The sequence below is a fragment of the Sander vitreus genome, chromosome 6, assembly GCF_031162955.1.
Source record: "Sander vitreus isolate 19-12246 chromosome 6, sanVit1, whole genome shotgun sequence".
NCBI classification, from domain to species: Eukaryota; Metazoa; Chordata; class Actinopteri; order Perciformes; family Percidae; genus Sander; species Sander vitreus.
The window spans coordinates 8,996,090-9,021,379 of NC_135860.1; the positions used below are offsets into that span (position 1 = coordinate 8,996,090).

At 40.6% G+C, this 25,290-nt stretch overlaps 1 protein-coding gene across 1 annotated transcript in view; it reads left to right on the forward strand.

Annotated features, from left to right (window-relative positions):
- myom3 (myomesin 3) overlaps positions 1–25,290 on the forward strand; it is a 61,053-nt gene that overhangs the window by 24,048 nt on the left and 11,715 nt on the right. The window contains exons 8-21 of the mRNA XM_078251781.1: positions 2,571–2,711; positions 2,796–2,957; positions 4,894–5,035; positions 7,843–8,042; positions 9,511–9,564; positions 10,458–10,585; positions 12,991–13,174; positions 14,170–14,344; positions 14,586–14,707; positions 15,633–15,820; positions 20,165–20,291; positions 22,027–22,208; positions 22,527–22,641; positions 24,327–24,483. Of these exons, the coding sequence (XP_078107907.1) occupies positions 2,571–2,711; positions 2,796–2,957; positions 4,894–5,035; positions 7,843–8,042; positions 9,511–9,564; positions 10,458–10,585; positions 12,991–13,174; positions 14,170–14,344; positions 14,586–14,707; positions 15,633–15,820; positions 20,165–20,291; positions 22,027–22,208; positions 22,527–22,641; positions 24,327–24,483 (2,077 nt within the window). The remainder of the gene's footprint in view (positions 1–2,570; positions 2,712–2,795; positions 2,958–4,893; positions 5,036–7,842; positions 8,043–9,510; positions 9,565–10,457; positions 10,586–12,990; positions 13,175–14,169; positions 14,345–14,585; positions 14,708–15,632; positions 15,821–20,164; positions 20,292–22,026; positions 22,209–22,526; positions 22,642–24,326; positions 24,484–25,290) is intronic.

The following is a 25,290-nucleotide window of genomic DNA, read 5'->3' on the forward strand; positions in this document are numbered from 1 at the left end:
TTGGGGTCCCCTGCTGGAGCTGCTGCCCCCGCGACCCGACCCCAGATAAGCAGACTAAGATGGATGGATAAATCTCTTAGGCAGGAGATCAGGGTTGGATGGATGGCTCAGCAATGTAACTTTGACAGGGGAGACCACCGTCAACCATTTCCTTCCAACAATTATTTATTTTCATGACCGCGATATCTTAACCAAGTAGTTCTCCTTTTAACCGTGATCACAATCGTTCCCTACTCCCAAACAAAGTAGCTTTTTTAACCTGAATTATTATCTTTACCCAAATTGCCCAAATGTAACCTAACTTTAACCATAGCAGTGGCAAATCACAAAACAGGCATATGAATCATTTTTGTAAGGCATTCGTTTTTAATGTTGTCCTGCTGATAGGGGGCAAGAGATCAGAAAACGCTAATGTGGAATCACAGAATTACATCTGTGGGATTCCCAAGTCCAAGAATAAAAGCCAAAATGTTCTTATTATTCCTGTCGGTTATGATTATGATTATGAACATTGTACTAACAACTTTATGTATTGGATGTGGGGATGCAGAGACCCAGTTTATAGACTGCTTTACAACTGGGGAAAAACACACACAATCAAACTATATTTTAAAGTTTACTGTTGAACCATATACTCTTAACCACTTACTGGTATTTGGAAGTAAAAATGAAGGTTAAGTTATTTCCAAATCTTGCAGTTCTAATCTTGCAGTTCTAATCTTAGATCTGCAGTTCTAATTGTCAGTCTAGCTGTGCAAACATGCAGTTTTACAAGGAAATAAATGTTTTAAATGCACATTTTGGGTGCATTGTCTCATTTTCACATCCAGTAGTAGCTTACATAATTGGATTCAAGTACGGATATGTTTAACTGTTGTCTGCTTCTTTGACCACTTGTGTTGCTTGCCCTTTTGGACTCCTTTGCAAAGCTGTGTCATCCTGTGTCACATTAAAGTTCCCACATATCAGCAGTGACATTTGTTTGTGAAGCACCCTACAAGAAAGTACCAATGGACAAAGATATTTAAACATGTTCCCTTAAAATGAAGTTAATTCTATTACTCTTATATTTGGCCTTAAGTCATAAGTAGACTGTAGTCAAGCTTTAAAAATGCAAATTATGGACTGACTTAAGAGTAAGAGAAAGACCTATCTCTGCCATTTTTATTTTACTATGACATTATTTTAAAGAGCTGAAAAAACTGCCAAAGTAAAGTCAACCAACAGTACACACATCTAATAGGGAAAAATACAGATAGAAGTCATCATTCCTTATGCAGGGATGTCTTTTTTACTCTACTGTTAAGGTGCAATACAATGCAATACAGTCTCCCCACAGTCAAAAATTAAGAGGCGATCATTTTGAATGAACCTTCATCGCCATGTAATGGCCGTGGGGCCTCCTTGCTGCGTGAATGTGCTGAAGAATTGTATGCTGCCATTTTTATGTAACTGATACTTGATTATATGAAGCACATCATATTTTCCAACACGAATCACTCAATAAACAAAAGCACAACTGTGGTGAATTTATCATAATCATTATTACACTGAGGGAAGGTTTGAATGATGTGAATCAAAGATCCAAGCGGTGTGTTTTTGATGATGCTATACGCACATTCCTGCGCTGTTAAGCAGAACAAGATCATTATAAGAAACATGTCCCAGTCTCTCAGATGGATCCGTGAGAATGGAATTGGACAAGACCTTGTGGCACACGTATCTCTCACTTCCAGATTGTATTGTTTCAGTGCTTTGACAAGTAAGAGAATGGCAGCTGAAGGAATGACTTGTCAGGAATTGTTCACTTTAAAAAATAATTGTCACATATTCAGCTATTTCTGCCGTCTTCTGTTACAGGGGACGCTTCTCCTCACTCTTCTCTGTCTCTTTGCACTCTTGGATGAAACAGAGGGTTTTTGTCTATTATGGCTATGCAAGTCAGCATAAGATGGTCTTTTGAGTTAATTAAGACCCTCTAAATTGCTTTGTTCAGTTTCATTCCCTGTCACTAGTGAGAGAAACTGAGGAAGGAAGAGCTTGTTACAGCTATCTTGCAGAGAAAAGTGAAAAACTGATGTCATAGCACACAAACAATGGTATAGAGACATGAGAGCCAGGTTTGGTGACACAGCTGGAGAGATGATGGAAGCAGCTCTCATCTCTTATCAGCATACTTCATCCTGCCTGCCACTTACCTCCTGCACATCCTCTGCTTCCTGATTCCCCTCCTCTTTATTGGTCGTGCTTCTTTGCTTTGTAGTGGCCAAAAGGAGGTCAGTGCAATTTTTTAGTGCAACATCCAACCAAAATGGATGATTGTTTTTTTTGGACATATTTTTTAAAAATCAATTTTGTCTTTGCCAAGCACCAGTAAGGAAAGCGACTGTGTGTGTATTGATGAAAAGTGCTTTTCACCTTTTCATTTCTCTTTGAAAACCCTTCTTTTTACCTTACTGATTTGTCTTCCAGTGTTCCTCCTATTTACTCATGCTTTCTTTCTTCTACATCATCTCCCTTCCTTACCCTTTATCTGTCCTTTCCTCCTCATCGCTTCCCCTCTCCCCTAGCCTTGAAGCTTGAGCAAGAAGCCCAGTTTGGCAACACCTTTCCCCCAACATGGGTGACGGAGGGTGACAGCCTCACCCTGCAATGTTCCTTCACCTCAGCTCTGCTGCCCTTCCAGCAGGATGTCAGCTGGTTCAGAGATGGTAAGTACTGTTGAAGATGAGCCAACTGTTTGACAATTTAGATGTGTGCTTTAGGTTTGTCAGTTCTTTTGTTTAATTCTCTAGGCATCCAGCTGCATCAATCTAGCAATTTGGAGATTAAGACAGTCGACAACGAGGCCTCCATCACTTTAAAGGTTGCACGGAAGGATCATGAAGGTGTTTACACTGCCCGACTGAGGACCTGGGATAATATCCAGGAACACAGTGCTTTCGTCTACATCAAAGGTGAGGACCAACATGAAAGTGTTTTTTTTTTTTTTTGTAAGTACTGCATGTGTCGTTGGTCCTTTATCATGTAGTTTTAAAAAGTGTAATTATTCAAAGTGTTTTTATCATAATGAAATTATAAAAAAAATATATAAAAAAAGAACAAAATCTATTGGTATTCATTGCATTTCACCATAAAATGTTTAGGGTGTTGAGCATAAAGGTTCACCCTCTAAAGCTCACTAATTAACATTATAAACAATGTTATATCTCGTTTGTGTAAAAGTGCAAAAAGAAACAAGTTGTGGTTGTACAGGAGTTATGTGACAATATTTCTTGGCCGTGACCTTTGACTTTCTGGAGTCATGTCATAACAGACACCCCCAAATGTGAAACTACTTCTTATATGATGTCCTTTATAATGTATACATCTGCTCTTAGGCAGGCATGTAAATAGCTGTCACACCAGATCACATCAGAAACCACTCAAATACTGAATTGTGTCTCTGAACAGCCTGCCAACCTGTGTTTCAAATGATATGCTTCATTCTGAAGTGATCCCTTTAGTGTTTGAAAACCTGAGAAATGCTTTGGAGAGACCTCTGCATACAAAAATACCCCTATTTTTGGAGGATGGAATCATCATTTCGTGCTCCAAGCTGGATAAATGGTGTTTTGACTAAAACCTTTACTCAAAACACTATTTGTATTCACCAGATTTTGGTGCTACTTTCATTTCGTGTCAGCAGGCTTGCCTGATTCACACGGGGAAATTGTTCCATCAGTCAAGCCGTTCTGCTGTAGAGGGGTTGTTAACTGTTCAATGAAACTATATATTCTTCACAGACTGCTATTTTCTCTCATACATTGTTTGCCATATGCAAATAAACCAGAGAACAACTCCCACTTGACTCATTTGAAATGTATCTGGGCAGCTCTGCAAGGAGGTTTGGCATCTTTCAATGTAATTCCAGTGCTTACTTACGTATGCATTGCACCTTAACTGCCACAGTCCCAGTATAATGTACACTGAATCATTCATGAACTTGGTGAACAACTATACAACAAAGATTAACACTAGCAGTCCAAACACACACAGATGAATCTTTTTGAAAAGCGCCTTTAAAATCTTAGCTCAGGTCTCTTTTTTAAGAAGCTTTTAGGGTCGACCGCTAGCTCACGCAGTAGAGCGTATGCCCAATGTAAGATGAGTCCTTGGCAACAGCCCGTGTATGAAGCCGACCCGCGCCCCCATTGTCACGTTGTCCCCCCATCTCCTCCCCCCTCTTCAAGCTATCCTGTCAATTAAAAGCCAAAACAGAATCTTAAAAAAAAAAAAAAAATTCTACGAGAGCTGAGGTACTTATTAGTGAATCAGCAAACTTCCCTGCTTGTGGTTTTTCTTCATTCTTCCATCATATTTGCATTACCAATAGGCATTATAGGAGAGCAAAGACAAATGTCAGCGGAGGAAACGGGAGGAAGGGAGGACCAGGATGCAAATTTAAAAACAGGAAAGCGATGTGCTTGATGTTGATTTTTTAAAAGAAGCATCTAGTCTCAGCTAGAACAAAAGGTTTGGGAACACATCTGATCACTTCAATCCGCTTAGCATAATTTTCACATCTCTTTTTCTCCCTTCCCCTCTGTCTTATCACATAAGCTGGTAGTGATTCTATAGAATATGTTGATTCTGTTAATACGTTACTTCCTCCAGCCTTAGCCTCAACATTTCACTCTCTGGCCAACATAATGTGGATGAGCTAGAATACATTCAATAGTTCCTTTCTAATGTCATTTGCTAATTTTATCTAATCTTTGTCTTCCCTATTCCATGTTTCTCATCACTTTTCTCTCTGCTACCCTTTCCTTTTTGCCCCCAATCAACTTCAGATTAATATCCATCTTCTTTTTTTTTCCTCCTCTAACCAACTCTCTCCTCTTCATGCCGCAGATGCATCAGCTGCAGTGGTGGGAGGCCCTGCCTCTCCTCTGGCCGTTCAGGTATCTGACGTCAACAAGGACTACGTCTTCCTTACCTGGCAGCCACCTAGTGCCGATGGAGCCTCACCTGTTGAGGGTTATTATGTGGAAAGGTAAGGATCGACCTAAATCACAGCTTACATCATTGAATTTTTCAGCAATTCAAACGTATTTAATTCAAGTGATTGAAGTGAAACAAAATGACGGGGAGATTGTAATTTCATGCTTGAACTCGGAAACAATAGTTAATCCCACCACAACGTCCACTTAGTAGCTGTTAAAGAGTATTTGATTGCACAACCTTCATCAGCAGACAGAGCTCGCCCAGTTATCAAGGACATGTAGATGTTCAAATTTCCAGTTTGCTGAGAATTTTAAGGACTGCTTTTCTTCACTTCTCTGGCAATTAAATCCGATTATCGAGCTTATTGTGGCTCAGAATATGTATCAAATGTGCCATTATATCCACACGTGTGAATACAGACCAGTGACAGCTTCTGTAACATCTGAGAAATGATTGACGAGGGTTAGAATCAGCAGAGAAGTGGAATAAAAATGTTAATTAAAAAGAGCAAATCTCAAATCTAAATCTTCTATAATCTATAATTTTTGCTTGAGAAATGGCTAAAACAATCAATTAATTGTGAAAATAAGTGTCACGGTTTGTCAGGAATGGCTTGGACCCAAATGCAGTTTAGATGATTTATTAAACAAAAATGAAGTACATACCAAAAGTGTCCAGAAAGCAACAGGCAAAAAGTAATTCCAGAACAAACAGAACAAGATCTCAAAAACTGGAACTCAGAGACGAAAGGTAGACTCCAGACGCGACCACAGCAACAGAATCCACAGCAAACAGAAATAATGCTCCCACACAAGACAAAGACAACACAGAGACTAAATACACAGGTAAACAAGGACTAACAAGAAACAGGTGACACAACAGGTGAAACAAATCAGGGCAGAACAATCAAACAGGCGGGAAAAAAAGACAGGAAGTAAACTAGATAGGACAAGGGAGACAAGACAGACTTCAAAATAAAACAGGAAACAGAACATAACAATCATGACAATAAGTGCCGATTGACAAATCGCTCAATTAAAAATCATTGGTTTTCTGCTGGTTTTCATAACATATGGCTGATTAAAATTCAGTTGGGTGTATTGATATAAAGTTTTTTGACTGCAGTTGATTTTCCATTAGCCAGAAATATTCAGTAGATATCTTACAGTAAACTCACATTGATTGAATCTCCATAGAAAGTCTTATTTTCGTTTGTATTTAAAGCCATTTCCTGTATTACAAGTCAACAATAGACCTACAGTAAGACTATCCTGCTGAACCTCATCTTGCTCTGCGTGCTGCTGGTGAGGAAATTGGATTGGGGCAGATAAAGATGGAGGTGGTGGCGGCCAGCATGGTGTTGTATCCATTTGGCAGAGTTCACATGAGATAGATGGTGTACATGGTAATTATTAGCCCTTGACCCTATGTTGACAGCAGAGTCAAAGACTCCCGCAGGAGAACAGGTGCTGCGCTTATTACCAACACCAATCAATCAGGATCGTCCTGTGTGTGTGTGTGTGTGTGTGTGTGTGTGTGTGTGTGTGTGTGTGTGTGTGTGTGTGTGTGTGTGTGTGTGTGTGTGTGTGTGTGTGTGTGTGTGTGTGTGTGTGTGTGTATGTGTTGTGTATAGAGAGAAAGCTTGTTCATTAGTGCATTAGTGTTTGTCCATCCATCCATCTTCATCCGCTTATCCGGGGTTGGGTCGCGGGGGTAGCAGCTCCAGCAGGGGACCCCAAACTTCCCTTTCCCGAGCCACATTAACCAGCTCCGACTGGGGGATCCTGAGGTGTTCCCAGGCCAGGTTGGAGATATAATCCCTCCACCTAGTCCTGGGTCTCCCCCAAGGCCTCCTCCCAGCTGGGCGTGCCTGGAACACCTCCCTAGGGAGGCGCCCAGGGGGCATCCTTACCAGATGCCCGAACCACCTCAACTGGCTCCTTTCGATGCGAAGGAGCAGCGGCTCTACTCCGAGCTCCTCACGGATAACTGAGCTTCTCACTCTATCTCTAAGGGAGACGCCAGCTACCCTCCTGAGGAAACCCATTTCGGCCGCTTGTACCCTGGATCTTGTTCTTTCGGTCATGACCCAGCCTTCATGACCATAGGTGAGGGTAGGAGCAAAAACTGACCGGTAGATTGAGAGCTTTGCCTTCTGGCTCAGCTCTCTTTTCGCCACAACGGTGCGATAAATTGAATGTAATACCGCACCCGCTGCGCCGATTCTCCGACCAATCTCCCGCTCCATTGTCCCCTCACTCGCGAACAAGACCCCGAGGTACTTGAACTCCTTCACTTGGGGTAAGGACTCATTCCCTATCTGGAGAAGGCACTCCATCGGTTTCCTGCTGAGAATCATGGCCTCCGATTTAGAGGTGCATTAGTGTTTGTGTTTTTGTGAATTGCTCGTGAAGATTTTGGTTTTTAGGTAAGGAGGAAAATGTAAGATACCTCCCAGTTCCCTAGCAACGTCCTCATGGTCAGAAAACTGCACTCCTTTCTGTCTTTGTTCATTGCAAATGGCAACAATTTGTTATCGATGTTGTATAATCTGAGCTTGCATTCTATTTTAAAATCAGTTTTTACTGTGTTTGGTAGCCCATTATCTTTTGCATGATGGTCTCTGGTCACAATTATGGGTCTTGGGGGGGGATATTTACTGGCTTACATGTTTAGTTATGCAGCCTAAAATCCTTTTAAATTGTTTTTTTTATAATGTTACACCCTGCAGACTGCACATTAAGTTGTTCAAACGTTATGTATTTTGTTCTTTGTTTACCTCTTATTCTTTCTCTCTCTCTCTCTCTCTCTCTCTCTCTCTCTCTCTCTCTCTCTCTCTCTCTCTCTCTCTCTCAGATATGACCTCGGTCATGGTAAGTGGGTGCGCTGCAATGTGCATATTCAGAAAATGTGCTACTACCCAGTGTGTGGGCTAAAGGAAGGAACTCTGTACCAGTTCAGAGTTCGTGCTGTTAACCAGGCTGGAGCAGGACGTCCCTCCAAGGCTACCGAGCCCATCCTCACTGCAGACCCCCTGGAACACACCAGGGCCATGGGTAAACATTACACACTCTGACAGTCGAATTGCCATATAAAAAGACTGTGACATGTCACAACACAACAGCTAGAAAAACACAAATTGGTGATGCAATCAAAGCAAAAACAACATAACCTGACTGTTTGGTTCAGACAAACTTCATTTGTGGTTTGAAAGCCAAACCACAGGATATAGTGATTGTAGATGTGTTATTATAACCACTAATAAATCCATATGCTGATCATGAACTCTTTATTTATGCAATATCATCTAGTAACCACGTAAGCTTTTCAATCAGAAAAGCTATTAAAAACAGAGGTGTGCTGAGCTTGTGTCCCACATCTTGTACTTTACCAGTTCCCTAATACAAAGTGAGTAAAATAACACCTGTTCATAATGAGGTTCAGTTGTAGTCTATATTATTAATGCTCATACTCAACTATTCATTTGTGAGCTCATCTGAGAATATAAATAAACATGTGGTGCAGTTAAAGTGCAGCGTGGCCTGCTGTTAATCCCCAAAATTTGATTCCCAACATGGGTCCATGTAGCGCTGATGATATTGGGCCACCAGAACAGCTTCAGTGGTCCTTGGCTTTGATTCTCCAAGTCTCTTTTACTCTAATGGAGGGATATTCTTACAAAAGATATATACATATTGCTCCAAAATCTTTCAAAGGTGTTCAGTTGCGTTGAGATCAGGTGACTGTAAAGGTCATAGCACACGATTCACATCATTTCCACACTTATCTAACCATTCAGTGAGCTCTTGTGCCCTGTATGGGATTCATTATGTTTCTCCACTCATTTATCTTTTGTCTTTAATTTGTGACTTGTTTGCATCTGCTTCTACAAAGAGCATCAGCGAAGTGTTAGCGAATCATTCCTGCTGTTTATTCACCTCATCTGCCTCAGTTGCTGTGTTTACACCTGCAAAGGCCATCAGCACCACAAGAGAAAACAGATGTGTGTACTGTAGATGTGGATATCATTTTATAAAGCCGGAAGGTTCTTGCAGACGTTAATGCGACAGCTTCTTAATAGCATCCTGGAATGGAACTTTGTTTCTTAAAACATTACTTTTAAGGCATTTAGGTTTTGTTAAATACTTTATATACAAAGGTGCGATGAGGACGACCTGGATGAGATGTAACGTAGATCATTGAGTGTGTGAGTGGATGTGTTAGAGGGGGGACAGATGGGCTCTGGTCAAATGTTGCGGATCATTAAACACAGATGAAGGACAGACAGAAGGTTGACTTGCCTCCAGCCTGCTCTCCATCCTTGCATGTTGCTCTCTCTGTCACCTCTTTGTGTCTCTGGCTCTCTTACCATGGCTGCTCCTCTACTATTAACACTAATAGTGTTATCATGGGCTCTCATATAACTTCATTACCCTGATATGACTTCCTTCTTTATTCCCTCTGCCCCCCAACCTATCTCTCTCTCTCTCCCTGTTTCTCTCTATACTCCCCCCCCTTTCTCAGTGGTCAAAGTAGACAGCGGGAGGACGATCACCATTACAAAAGATGAACTCGAAGGTGAGAATGCCATTTTTTTATTTCACAGTGTATAAATTTGTCATAAAAAGATGCCATTGTAACATTTTCACCCCTGCTTTCAAACAGCATCTATGTTTTACTGGCACACAGGGTGCCGTCTCCTCGTTTTTAGGCTGCCTCGGGCTCGTAGCTTAATGCATCTTCATATTATATTTAAAACGAGCTGCAGTAATTGTATGGCTGAGGCAATGAATATTTCCCCCATTTGCAGGAGTGAAAAGAATGAACAGTCCCCGGTGGTGTCCTGGTTAATGCACATAATGGCCCGAGGTAGTGCGAATGCTTGTGAAGAGGGCTGATAACCTTGGCAATGTAACTCATAGACAGAGATAAAGGGAGAGGAGGAGGAAGATGTATTTGAACTGAAGCCATGTTCAAAAAGCACCTCAAAACATTTCTTATCACTAAGTCCTTTGACCCCTAACCACCCCCCCTCCCCCTCTATTTGTTAAGTGACCTTGGGTACCATGAAAGGCGCTATATAAGTCCAAGTTATTATTATTATTATTATTATTATTATTATTATTATTATTATTATAAATCTGAACACTTCCATCGACCTTAAGTCACTTGGAGAGTCATTAAAAGTGTGCTGACTTAAGCCATTTGACTGTATGTTATCCGGTATACTTATGTATTAGGAATGGAGGTGAAATTTGGGGCAGCAAGGTAAATCTCACCCATTGTGTGAGTGACTTAAATCCACCAGACAAAGTATTACATTTCCTGATGCAAATATTTTAACAAAAAGAGCATAAAAAAGACTCAGCAGACCAGTAATTTTTGTACTCCATTATCTCATTCTCACTGACCTTATTCTAACTATTTTTCTTCCTCCTCTACTTCCTCCTCCTCCTCTCTTTGCTCTGCAGGTCAGGTTAAAGCTCCTTTCCCTCCCACAAATGTCCACGCCTGCGAGGTGAGCGACACCTACGTGGTGCTGAGCTGGGCCGAGCCTGAACCCAGAGGCAGGGAGCCACTCAACTTCTACGTGGAGCGGGTCAGTCTTTACTCCCACACCCACAATACAACAATAACTCTGGGGATCTTGGTTGATGACAGTTAACCCTTTGTCACTCTCCTAAACATAACAATTTTCCTCCTAAAGGACAACTTGCAGAGAAATTTGAAACTGGATTCAAATAAGTAATCCAATTTATTTTGGTGGAAGTTGATTATTCAAGGAATGCATTCAAGGAAGCATTGACATCTGAAATTTGAGAGTAGGCACAGACACACACACACACACACACACACACACACACACACACACACACACACACACACACACACAGCTGTCTCTGTGACTGGTACGGTACTGTAGTAGGTAAACAACACAACCACAGTTGCAGATCATAGACAATAAAAAGAAGCCATACATACAGGCTTGACTGCTGCACACACTCACACACACACACACACACACACACACACACACACACACACACACATAGTGGCACTGTCTTTGTGGGGACCGGTCATTGACATAATGCATTCCCTAGCCCCTTACCCTAACCTTAACCATCACAACTAAATGCCTAACCTTAACCCTTACCCTCACCCTAACCATAACCTAATTCTAACCCTAATCCTAAAACCAAGTCTTAACCCTCAAACAGCCCTTTAAAGTTGTGGGTCTGGCATTTTGGCCCCACAAAGCTGTCGGGACCCCACAAGTATACTGTATTCCCGGTTGTTGGACCCCACGAATATAGTTAAACAAAAACACACACACACACACACACACACACACACACACACATCTCTCTACCACTGTGGTGTCAGTCTAAATGGGAATTTGTGGACTCATTAAAAGCCCGCAGACCTTGATGTTGCTCTTTCATGCCCTGCGGTTCGGCATTGTGGTTTGATTTTCTTGCTTGCATACTTAAAAGAGTTTTTTTTTTTTTTTCTGACTGTTGATTTAAAACTACCTGGCTCTGAGATCTGAAGGTGTTGTTTGCTTCAAGATCAGTCAAAATGTTATTCTAGTTTTAACTTGGTGCATTCAAGGTAATGTCTATAAAAGAAAACCCATTTTAAATTTTGAGTTTTTCTCAACAACACAAAGAATGCCAAAATAACAACATTGTCCTCAAACATATAAGTGTGACCTGTTCCTAACTACAATAAACGGCTTTGGCTCTCCGATATCAACCCAGACACCCAACAGCTTCTAGCTCCAATAATCATGAAAACTGCCACAGGAAATAGATTTTTATTGGACTTTTATAAGTTGCCAGGGTAATAAAACTGTCAAATCTGTCAAAGGCGTCTGAAATTACTAAATGTCTGCTGCTTCACTTCCGCTTATATAATAATGGGAACATTCAAATATCCCTTTCGCCCTTGAGCAAGCAATTTATAATCACTGATCTCTTTTACGTACTGCTTTTCTTTTGTTAGGTTTTTCCTACTTTAACAGGGAGTTAGAGAAGAACATAATGGTGAATCCTCAGAGAAAAGCAGAAAAGTAAAATAGAGAAGGTTAGATGAAGAAAAGATGTCAAGATGAGTCAGTGGTTGTCCACAATGTACCGGTTTTTTTGTATATATATCTTGGCTCTCTATCTGCACATTTTTCTGCCTTTCTGAATGTGAAAATGTACTAATATTTCTGCCTGGAAGTTTTTGCCTATCACATCACACCTAGTCTATATCCATGACGTCCCACTTCCGGGATTGCTCTGTTGCCACCGGAAAATCCGCCGGACTTCACTCTTTTTTGGCCGGATGTCCGTTACCTTACGCTTTCTTTGTGTTGTAACTTTAAACTCTGGTGGATTCATGAGGACTATGGTTAACTGCTCCTCAGATCTCTGCAGGGTAAATCCAGACAGCTAGCTAGACTATCTGTCCAATCTGAGTTTTCTGTTGCACGACTAAAACAACCTTTGAACGTACACATGTTCCACCAAAACAAGTTCCTTCCAGAAGGCTATTTTGCAGAGGCACCGTGGCTCCGCTCGGCTCTTAGCGCCGCCCATGACGATTGTGATTGGTTTAAAGAAATGCCAATAAACCAGAGCACGTTTTTCTCCCATCCTGGAATGCTGTGTGGACTAGCCAGACCCTCTTCCGCAGCGCTGTGGAGGAAGGTCTGGCAATGCGAGACTACATCAAACCAAGCTGCCAAGCTTTATTCCTCTTTGCCCTTGTCTGCACGTTAAGTGGTTTGCTCCAAAACTATGCAATCGGCAGTTAACTACAGAGTAAGTGATTGTACAAAATCCGAATGAATTATGGGATGTTTTAAAGAGTATTTGGCAGTCTTGGCAGATTGAATCCTCCAGCATAATTGAAGGAGAGTGGATAATGCACAATGTCCTTGGGATAGATGAAGATTGTGCTTTTGAAATGATCTTTGTTTTTTATTTTCTTCTTTTGTTGCTGTACATGGATCAGTCCCTGGTAGGGAAGATCAGCTGGGAGCTGGCCAGTCTGGACATGATGGTAAACTCTCCCAGGTTCCCGGTGTTTGACCTGGTCAAAGGCAAGCAGTACTGTTTCAGAGTGCGCTCCATCAACAAGTACGGTGTCAGCGACCCATCTGAGCCGAGTGCACCCATCTCCTTGGGAAAGCCACAAGGTGAGAAATGTGCTATGTACCGTTATGTAACCATTTATTACTCTGCCTGTTGTAAAGGTCCATTGGATTTTGTAGTAGTGTACCTACTATAGTTGTGCACACACATAGATGACCATAACAGGTTACATTCACCTGGAGTTTCTGGAGATTTGTTTATATTCTATAAAGATAAGGGAGGATCTACATTTATATCTCAAGTTTAAAAAGAATACTGATTTATGGAGTGATTTGATAGGCCTATGATATGTTCGATGTATGTTTAATTTAATTGATCTACATTTATATCTCAAGTTTAAAAAGAATACTGATTTATGGAGTGATTTGATAGGCCTATGATATGTTCGATGTATGTTTAATTTAATTGAAGCTAGACGAAGTATTCAGATTTTGTACTTTGGTGAAAGAAGCAATACTAAAGTGTAAAAAGACTCCTTTACAAGTAAAATCCCTGTACTCAAAATTTTACTCAAGTACAAGTGCAAAAGTATTATAATATTTTATAGTATTATGTGCTTAAAGTTTCGAAAGTAAAATGACTCGTGATACATTATGGCCCCTTATATAGTGTTACATTATTATATATTTGATTATAATGATTGATTTATTAACATGTACTTAATTTTTGTAACTACTTTATATGTTGATGGGTAGTTTTATCTATCACAATGCATCATATTTTGTTTGTGGATTATATGTTTTGTATGTTAAAGTAGCTGGCAACTACAGTATAGTTGTCAGATAAATGCAGCGTGGTAAAGAGATAGATTTATCACTGAAATGTAGTGGAATAGCAGCATACAATGGAAATACTCAAATACAAGCAACTCAAAGTTGTACTGAAGTACAGTGAGTAAATCACTTAGTCACTTTTCAAGTTCTGTGCGAATTTTCCAAAATCAATGGAAGAGTTGATTCGATTCTATCTTTTATTTAATTACCATTCAATGATTGAAGCTAAAGTTTAACCTGATGGCTTTTCATCTGATTCCCATCAGCGGTGCCAGCTCCACCTCACTCTGTCATGGCCATCAGAGACACGGACACCTCAGTGCTGCTTCAATGGAAGGAACCCAAAGAAAAAGACGACATCCAGGGCTACTACCTGTACTACAGTGAAAGTGGCAAACAAGACTGGAAGACTGTCAACAACAAGCCTGTTACCAAAACCAGGTGATGGGGACATATATTAAAACAATGTCTTAGAAGGTTTTGTTGTCATGTTTCTGGTTGGCTGCAGGGAGAATGGTTGGTGTAACGTTAGTCTGAATAAAAAAATTAAGAATCCAGCTAAAAAAAAAAACTATATATTTCTATTAATACAGCCAGGTAATTACATTGAGCTAAAGATGTAATGGTTGACCTGGATTTGACCGACCAGTCAACCTGCCTGAACTTCATCTCTGCTCCTCAGATTTACAGTCCATGGCCTCAAGAACCGAAGGGAATATGTGTTCAGGGTGAAGTCTGTGAGCCGAGCAGGAAACAGCAACTATTCAGATGAGTCTCGTCCCATTCTCGTCAAATCGGCCATTTGTAAGTGCACCCACGAGCCAGGTCCACAAAATTTCTTTCAGGACAAAACTCAATGACTTTCTAAGTCTTTTCTGATGATTTTACTAATCAAGCAACTCCTGCAGTGGTTTACTTTGAAGCAGGTTATATAAAATGTAGTATTTCAATGTTGAAACTATCAATCAGTGCATTTTTGTCAAAGGTTTCATAAAGATTTGTCATTGACATTGGCATTCTTAGATCTACCCAACACCAACACAGTAAAGAAAAGAGATAGATAAATGCTGTACTTTACATCAGAGACATTTTTGTGTAGTAGTAGGTTGGATTTTAGACCAAGTGTGGGCAAGAACAGCTCATAATGTTGTCCCACAACACTGTCTAATGCTACTGGCATCATACTCAACTGAGATTGTGCTCCTTCTACATGTCAGTCTCCATATGTTTGGTTATGTAGCCTTCATCAGATGACTGTACATCAGATGAATGCTCTCTCTTATTGTGGTTGGTTTATACTGTAGCTGTGTGGAGACGCACCTGTTGAACCTTCTTACTTGATGTGTTGCAGGCTCAGATAATGTGCTCTCTGCAGCCTGCAGTAAAGTACAATGATGACTCATTTTGCTTGCCTCTCACTCACCAGAGTATTCTCACATCCACTCTGCCACTCAGCCGTTACCTGAGGATAAATGGCTGCAGTCCAATTCTTTGTGAGGAATACATGTTTTATCAAATAGAATATGAGTTGAATATTTCTTTCTTATTTTATTCTCATTCAGGAATGCTCAATATGGGCCTAGAGTTATGAATTTGCAGTTGTAGTCGGCCGGGGAGTTATTGGCTTTTCTCGGTCTATTTAGCAAGAATAGGTGCTGGCTGAGATTCTCTCTTCTATCACCTATGAAAAAATAAATAATTCTGTTTAAATTCCTTCTGCTTGCTCCAGCTGTTCCCTCAGCTCCCTCTGCCATCGCCCTGCTGCTGTGCACTGGATCAGAGATGGTGTTGGGATGGAGGGGCCCCGCATGTAACGGGGGAGACCCTGTGTGTGGGTACTACTTGGACCACAGAGAAAAGGGCATGGATACGTGGAGAGAGGTCAACGTTAAGCCCACCAAAGAAAGGCAGTTTAAAGTCAGTAAATCTCCAGCATGATGCAAGTATGGTGTAGTGTGATGCTCGCGGCATGTCGCTCAGTCAGTCAGTCAGTCCACTACTTTGGTCCAGACTGAAACATCCCAACAACTGTTGGATAGATTGCCATAAAAGTTTTAAAGACATTCATGGTGCCCAGAGAATGAATCCTAATAACGTTGGTGATCCTCTAAATTTTCCTCTAGGGCCAACAACAGGTTGACATTTTTGGATTTTTGTAAAATATCTGTACAACTATTGGACAAATTTGGTACGGACAATCATCGTTCCCAGACTATGTATCCTGATGAATTTGGTGATCCGCATGGATCAGGTTAAAAGTTTGATTTGTCCAATAATTTATTAAAGGTCCCATGGCATGAAAATTTCACTTTATGAGGTTTTTTCTATGTGAGTTCCCCTAGCCTGTCTATGTCTGCCCACTGTCTTCCAGTGGCTAAAAATGGCGATAGGTGTAAACCGAGCCCTGGGTATCCTGCTCTGCCTTTGAGAAAAAGTAAGCTCAGATGGGCCAATCTGGAATCTTCCCTATATGATGTCATAAGGGGAAAGGTTACCTCCCCTTTCTCAGAGAATTTGGCCCGCCCATGAGAAAGAGAGCGACATCATGGCTTGCAAACGAGCGAAGCATGGCAGTTGGTCAAGGCCACACCCCCACCCTCCACCTTGCCCCGCCTCCTCAATAGCATTTAAAGCTACAGACACAGAAATGGCACATCCTAAGGAAAGCTCATTGTGGGACTGGCTTGGTGGCTGTAATTCTGCACCAAGGCTGAATTTCGGGAAAGAGACTTAAGATACAGTATTAGGGGACCACTGAGGACTATATAAAAGCATCCAAAAAGCAGCATGTCATAGGACCTTTAAAGTTTATGAACCAAATCAGAATCAGCTTTATTGGCCAGATTTGCGTAGACAAACAAGGAATTTGACCCCGGTAATCTTTGCTCTCAAAGTACAACACTTAACATATTAAGAATAAAAACAGAGTTGATGGTAAGAATATAAAAAAAATAGTGTACAGTATAACAATACAATAGAATTTACTATTTTACAAAAAATATACAAAAGAGAGGGAAGGAATAGTGTAATATCGGTCAATAGACTGAGATTTTAGGATTAAAATGAGTACAGTGCAAGGCAGATCAGTGCAATGGTAATATATTAATAACAATATTGTAATTATAGGATTGAAATAGACATGAGGTAGATGAACAGAACAGTGGTGGTTTTTGTTCAGTGTGAGGGTGGGGGCTATTTCTGAGTGTTCAACAGAGTGACTGCTTGGGGAAAGAAACTGTCTCTGTGTCGGCTGGTTTTGGCGAACAGTGCCCTGTATCACCTACCAGAGGGAAGGAGGTTGAACAGTCTGTGACCAGGATGTGAGGGGTCTGCAGAGATTTTTGCTGCCCTTTTCCTGACCCTGGACCGGTACAGGTCCTGGATGGAGGGAAGGTCAGTTACAATGATCCTCTCTGCAGCCCTAATCGTCCGTTGCAGTCTGGCCCTATCCCGTTTGGTGGCTGACCCAAACCAGACAGTGATGGAGGTGCAGATGACGGACTGAATGATGGCTGAGTAGAAAGTGGTCAGCAGCTCCTTAGGCAGATTAAACTTCCTTAGCTGTCGCAGGAAGTATAACCTCTGCTGGGCCTTTTTCTGAATACCTGCAAAGCTAATGATTTTTCCCATCAGTCTCAGTTCCCACACAGTACTTTGTGTTTTGTGCTAAGTAGCAAATAGTAGAATGCTAATACGCTAAACTAAAATTGTGAACATGATAACAGTTATACCTGCTAAACATCAGCATGTTGGTATTGTCATCATGAACATGTTAGCATGCCGACTTTAGCATTTAGCTTAAAGCACCACTGTGCCTAAGTAAAGCCTCACAGAGCTGCTGGAGTCTCTTGTTTCGACGTGTAGACTTTTTTTCCTTTCACATCATTTCACATCTGGCAGTATAGGCCTACATAATGTACAACAATGTGTTTTCTGTTCACTGACAGTATGGAAGCAAAACTCTAATTATGTTAATTTACCACTTCATTTTAGCACTGCAGTGGCCTTAAAATAATGGAAATATTGACTCAAGCTCCCTTATCTACATTGGCTGTGTCACTAGGCAACAAGCAGTGTCCATGGAGACCTGGAGGAAAGTTAAATCTTTAACCTGTCTCAGGGACATTACAGGTGCTCAGTAATTAGACATTGTGCAAATGTGGTGAGTGGTTGTTTTTACACAGACAAATCCAATTAGAAAGAAAATGACTGTATACAAAGATTAGACCTACATGTTGTTAAGTGCAGAGTCTTGGGGATCCGAGACCCCTTTCCCAGAAGGAACCCTCTGATGAGAACATGTAGCTCCCCCTTTTGGGGTAAATGAGCAATTTTAACAACCTTACATCCTCTGAAAGTGCTCCACTTCCCACAACAGCTGTTTTATGTTGGTATTTGAATCAGGTTGCTGACTTTCTGGATGTAAAGTAGAGTAACTGGAATATTGATTTTGTGCCTTTTTTCTTTTCTGGGTTGAAGTTGTGCAGAAAATGTAAATGACATTGCCATGAAAGCTTCCACAATTTTAGCTGTCAGGATGTCACCGATCATGCTTTATTAGATCAAAAAAAAAAATGTTTTTCTCTCCTTGAATTAAAATTCTACCATAAACTGTCTAGAAGTACACAGAGCATTTGCTTAAGTAAAAGTACCAATATATCACTGTAAACAATACTCCTTTACAAGTAAAAGTCAATATAAAATCCTACTTAAAGTACAGAAGAGTTATCAGCAAAATGTCCTCTTTGTATCAAAAGTAAAAGTATTCTACAAAGAAATCCGTGATATATTATAATATATCACATTATTAGATTGTTAATACTAATGCATGAATGAATAAGCAGCATTTCCCTGTTGCAGTTGGTCATCTTTATGTAGAATCTTAACCTGCAGTGGAACTTGTGACTACAGCTGTAGTGGAGTAAAGAGTACAATATTTCCCTGTGAAATGTAGTAGAGTAAAAATAAAAGAAGCCTTTCAATGGACATACTCAAGTAAAGTTGCTTGCTTTATTGTGATTACTTTTGTCATGATGGAGCATCCCAAACAAAGTTAGATTTCTCATTGGAAGTTGAAAAATATGTGTCAAATGAATCAAATACAGCCTGTTTGCCATCTAGTGGATGAATGCTGTACTTTTCTTTACTTATTTTGTCAGACAACCTTTGCATTTCTCAGTGTGGACTGTATATCGATTTGATAAGAAGGTAGTCGTTCTACCTAAATGTGGTTAGAGAAGGATCTATAGATAATGAAGGGGGTGGTAGGTGGGGGAAATTGTTTTTTTAGATAGGGATTGCTATTACTGTGAAATAAGCTCCCTCTGGTTGTGTCAATTAGTTGCCGGGAGAGAGCCGAGAGCAGCAGCACAAGTTCACAACTGTTCACAGAGGCGATAAGGGCCTTAAAGTCTAAGTGACTGTGAATAGGAAGATCAATGAAAAGATCAATAAGGCTTAATCCCTTCTCTTCCCAAAGCAAAAGTGTCTCGGGGGCTCAGCAAAAAATGCAGTGACAGCAGCAGCAGTAGAGCTAATGCCTTGTTAAATGCCTGCTTGAGTCTAGAGAGTTGTAACTGTACAACCAGGGAACTTTTGCTCCTATATGATGTGCCAACTGAGCCGTGTTTTTCCTTTAAAAACAGTGTGAATCATTTTGATTTATGTAAAGGAATGAAGTTCTAATGCTGTAAATACATTTTTAAACAATGCTACAAAAAATAAGAAATAAAGAAACCCAATTTAACTCAGATGTTTATTGTCTACAACAAAATTCATAAATCTCTGATAAAACATGTACTGTGAGAATTCAGAATATATACAGATTAGAAAGTCCATCTGGCCTTCTCTTCCAGGCTTTTGAGTTAACAAACTAAAAGTAACCATCCCATGTTGAATTATCTCTACACCAGAATATTTTAGCATTTTGTCAAACCATTTAATGGAAAATTGACATTTTTCAATCACACATTCTGTTTTCCTCCTGAGTGCTCTTGAACCTGCCAACCTCAGTGACCAGAGAAAGAAAACCAGTTCCTAAATGTGCAACTAAAGACCTTTGTTGAAGTGAGATGTGAGATGTAAAACATGATATAGACAACATATTTTCAAACCACTTGTCTTCTTAAAAAAAAGAAAAAGAAATAGTATATACTGTATTCTGCACTTGTTTGTCTTTAGCTTGACTTATGGACACTATTTCACTATTACACATCATTTTACCAGTTAATTAGCTTTTCTGTGAATGATGTAAATCCACAGGTTTGCAACCTGACTAGTGGACACTTCTACCAATTCCATGTGTTTGCTGCCAACATGGCTGGCGTCGGGAAGCCCTCTGAAGCCAGTGAAGCTTTCCTGTGTGAGAAGTGGACGATGCCAGAGCCAGGTAAGGAGAGAAAATGTCACTTCACTTTCAGATCATTTCATACACTTTTCCAATTTCCAGCTTACGAACTCATGCTGTGTAAGTTGAGACAGTTGTACCCCAGGTTTCATTCAGGTCAGTGTCCAACATACCAGCAGTAGGTCCTAACCCGTCTCAGGCAGAGTAGTAGTTCAACTCTATGTCTCCATAGATGACGGGAGGCGTCACAGCTGTATTATAAGACAATGCTGTCTCACAGACAGCGCTTACATCCCGCAAAGGTCAGGGGAGGAAGTGACATTCAAATACATTCACGTGTACATACACACACATATACTCACTCACATTCATACATACACAGAAACTGCAGTAGAGACACTGGATAAGATGTTTTTGAACCAGACGGTCACAGATGAATGTGGGGTACCTACAACATGACTTGTTACGTAGGTAAGAATAGTTGTTGTAAATGATCCATTAGCATCTTCACACATGCATAGATGAGTGAAGAAGGACCGTATTTGGTATTCTATAATCTTGTATGTCCAGCATGAGTTTAAATACACCTTCAGGAAGAATGGAACTTGAATAAATATTTCACAATTCAACCTGTATTTTTTAGTAACAGTTAATCTAGCACTTAAGAAATAATCATGAAATAGTTTTTTTTCCATTATTAATGGTAGTATAGCAAAAACATTTGAACAATTAAAAATAAATATTCTATGTTAAACCTTTGCTGTATTGTTGATGCATCAACAATACTTAAAACCATGTTTAGTGTGCATCTTTAAAGCAAGGAACTTTGTCCTTTACTGCCTTATCTTAGTTAGATGCTACATGGACATTTATTTATTTTGAAACAAGGTGGTGGAGGTACTTTTTCAGGCCGAGAAGTGTCTACACTAAAGTATTCCTTTCAGGCTGCATGCAGCCCTAACAACATCCACCAACAAGTAAGTGCAGCCTGTGTGTAGCCCGAAAAAGCCAGTTATACCTGAAAGGATGGAAATATCAACAATTTTATGAACTCCTCTCTTCTCTCATTTGGACTGTGGTGGCTGGACAGTAAGAAAACAATGTTTAGAGAGATTTTAGTAACAAAATCAACCTGAAACAATAACATTTCTATCCCCAATGGAAATTACGCCCATGCATTTTTATTACAAACACACATAATCTAAGTGTTGACAAACACACACACACACACACACACTCGCTGACTCACGCAACAAAGTCATTCCAGTGTGTTGGCTCAGCAGACAGCCCAGCGGTTGTGTCCCGCTCCTATCAGCTTCTTGTGACATTAATATTGAAAATGGAGAGCAGCTCTCTCACACATGCCACTTTTAAAGCGCAGCTCATTAATCTCGGCAAATGGGCTTTCCTTTGTGCCGTTAATAATTTAAAAGTGACCGAAAATCATTAGGCAAATTAACTACCAAGTGCCAGCATGAAGTCAGCAGGGGTAGATTAAGGAAAGTCACTGTACTCATTTTGACTTTACTGATAGACTTCCCGTTGAGATAAAGGAGTAACCTACTTATGGTCACAAAGGGAATATATCCAGACCAATAGTTCCTTGTTTTTTTTTTTTTTTTTCTTGTAGTTTATTTCAGTGTGAAATTTTGTTACAGTTTTTTGGCCACGCAAACACACGCACACACTCTGTTCCTCTCCACTTATCCTCCGCACAAAAGCATTCACCCTGATACACATCATGTCTGGCCCTCGCTCCTCTCTCTCTCTCTCTTAGGTTGCCCCTGTGACGTGGAGTTTAGGGAGGTGAGAAACAACTCCCTGGTGCTGCTGTGGGCGGCTCCGTTGTACGAAGGACGGAGCCCTGTCACTGGCTATTTGCTGGAAATCAGCCAGGGTGACGAATCAGACAATTGGACTGCTTTGAATGAAAGGCCAATCTCTGACACTCATTACAAGGTGAGTAAAGCTGTAAAAAAAACATACAGAAAGTAGCTAAACAAGGTAAATACACTTGTACATTTGAAGTTATGTCATGATTTATAATGAAGATTAGTTTAATACCTGGTAAAGTATGAGCTTATGTAATAACTGTAAGTGCCAGTATATTAATATTACTAAATTTTTTATGAATGCATTATTACTTCCACCCAGCAGAAACTTGAAGTGCTCCAGTATTTCATTCCTCTGTGTTTCTGTGGGGCCATACGTTTAAATAATCATGATAAATTATGACCACGATCTGTAAATATTTGATGTGTTTCTTATGACATCCAGGTGTCAGGTCTTCAGGCAGGTCAGACCTACCGTCTCCGTGTGTTGGCTGTCAACGAGGCTGGAGTCGGCCGTGCTTCCCTGCCCACTGAGCCAGTCACAGCTCAGACCAGACCAGGTCAGCCTTCATGGCTCCAGATTCTCCAAATATTGCAATAAAACAAATCCCATCCAAGGCTCGTTGGAGATGCTGGACCTAAGACTATATAGTAATAGAAAAAGCATCCACATACTCCAGTTTGTGTAATAGTTATTCATAGAGACAAGTTTACGATCAGAGACCTTCTTTAAAGGTCGTGACACACTAACCCGATAATCGGCCGTTGGACAGTCTGGCGAGGTCAGTGACTTGAGTCTGTTCGGTGTGTTCCGTGCCGTCGTCCGTTGGAGGGGCCGTCGGCCTTCATTTTGGCCGATTTGACATGTTGAATTGGCGGGGCGGGCACTGCCGGCAGTTGGACTCAAATGACCCATCTGATTGGTAGAGTGCTAACCTGGAAACGAGGAGCAGGATGCGCGTGACTAGAGTCTCTCAAAATCTGACGAAAATCTTTTAAACTGACCTTTGTCAATCTGAAATGAAGACAGATTCAGCAACTGCACAGCCTATTTCTCGCTTAAAATGTTTTCACGTTTCGGTGAACTATTTTAGTAAAATATGAGATCATATTTTGAACAAGCCGCCATGACTGTCTGGCTTTGAATTTCCGGAGAAACCAGACCCACATGATGCGTTTGTCCAATCAGCTGCCGGTTTTCATTTTTGGGTGACAATACAGATTAGCGCCGCCTGCTGTTATGGAGACGTATTACGTTTCGTTGCTTTGGAGTGCTCCGAGGCACTTTTTTGACCAACTCGGGGAGACTGATCATTCAACTGCCTTTTCTGCCGAGGGTCGGCCGTCTGGTTGGTGTGTCAGGGGCTTTAGCATCCTGGATATACAAACAAAACATGACAAGTGCTTTTGAAGAAATAGTTATACGCTTATTCGCTCTTGAGCCTGGAGTTAGATAAGAAGCTTCATACCATTGTCATATCCATATGTTAAATATGTAGCTTGACCAGTAGAGAAAAATACTTTGTACATCTACAAAGTGAGACAGGTGCCTCGGAGGGGGACAAGCAGGTCAGAAGTTGCGAAGAAAACTCCTGCACACTTTCTGACTTAAAATTTTTTATAAAGTTTAATAGTAGGCAACGTTTCGGTAGTCGACCATCTTCAGGCAAATGTTGCAGTGTGCGGGCGTTTCCTTTGCAAATATGAAGCTCGAGCCAGGAGACGGTTAGCTTAACTTAGCATCAAGACCGTACACATAGGGAAATAGCTAGCCTGGCTCTGTTCAAGAGCTTCTTTTCCTTTAAATGCACCTTTTTACGCCAAGCTGAACCCTGAGAATAGTGTTTTAATCCAGTGGTGACATTGTAGAAAGACATTTACATCATACAGCACATGTAGTAACATTTTAACTAAAATGCAACCAACCCAATGCAATGGAACATACTTTATTTAAATATATTAAAAAAAATGTGTGAATATAATAGGCTTTTCAGCATATGCAGGTGCAATTTAGAGGTACAAAATGCTAAATCAATTAGAAATAAAATAATAACATTTCCAGGATACAAATAAGTGAAAGTATAAAGTACAATCAAATATGCATGTGCATTATGTGTAGGGGATAAATATAATTTATTCCAGTAGCATTTTTAACACTGTGGGTTTTCTCATCTATAATGCTATGAAATTGCTGATGGTGTCTGCAGCCCATTGCAGCTGCACTAACTGACTCTCTCACCCTCAGGTGCCAAAGACATTGAGATTGGAGTTGACAATGATGGTTTTATATTTCTGGGCTACGAGGCTGATGAGAGGGATGACGAGAGCATGTTTCTGTGGAGCAAAAACTACACAGAAAACATCGACGCCGGGAGAGCTCGGGAAGAAACCAAGAACAACGGGTATGCGTTGTTCATGTGCAACATGAACTGCACGTCTTTACGTATTTGAATTCCAAGAAATCTGTGGCAGTCTGCAGGGTCAAGAGGTGATATTTACTTGCAGAGCAAATCTCAAATTTGCCGGAAGTGCGTCAGGGTTTTCCCAGGCTAATAGTTTTCAATAATAGGATTGAAATACAAAGATTAACATTAGATGTGCTCCGGATCAATAGAATTTGCTGTGTAAAGCGCCATTTTTTAAGTATTTGTCACTGGGATACCCAATAAAGTGCTCATCTTGTGGGGCGGCCTCTAGCTCACCCAGTAGCCCCATGTTCGCTGAGTCCTGCAGTGGTGTGGGTTTGAATCCGACCTGCTGCCCTTTGCTGCTTGTCATCCCCCATCTCTCCCCCTTTCATGTCTATCCACTGTCACTCTATAATAAAGGGAAAAAGCCCCAAAAAATGGTTCAAAAGTGCTCATATTGTGCTTTTTGCAGCAATGTGCAGTACAACAAATATATGGTGTTTTCTGAAAATTAAACCACATAAAACTATTCTGGTACAACCTCTAAATACAATTATGAACCTGAAAATGAGCATAATATGAGCACTTTAAAGGCCAGTCTCTTTTAATTCTCAACTCAATCCTTCCCTTAGTTTTAGGGAAGCCTGCCTGCCAGCTCCTACAATTACACTGTTCCACTCATAACAGAATGTTAAACAGTAATTTAATTTGAGCTCAGCTGGCTGAAAGGCAACACTATTGTGACAGAAAGCACTGTGAAGTGTAATGGCTGACAGCACAAAACATCACCTACATCACCCA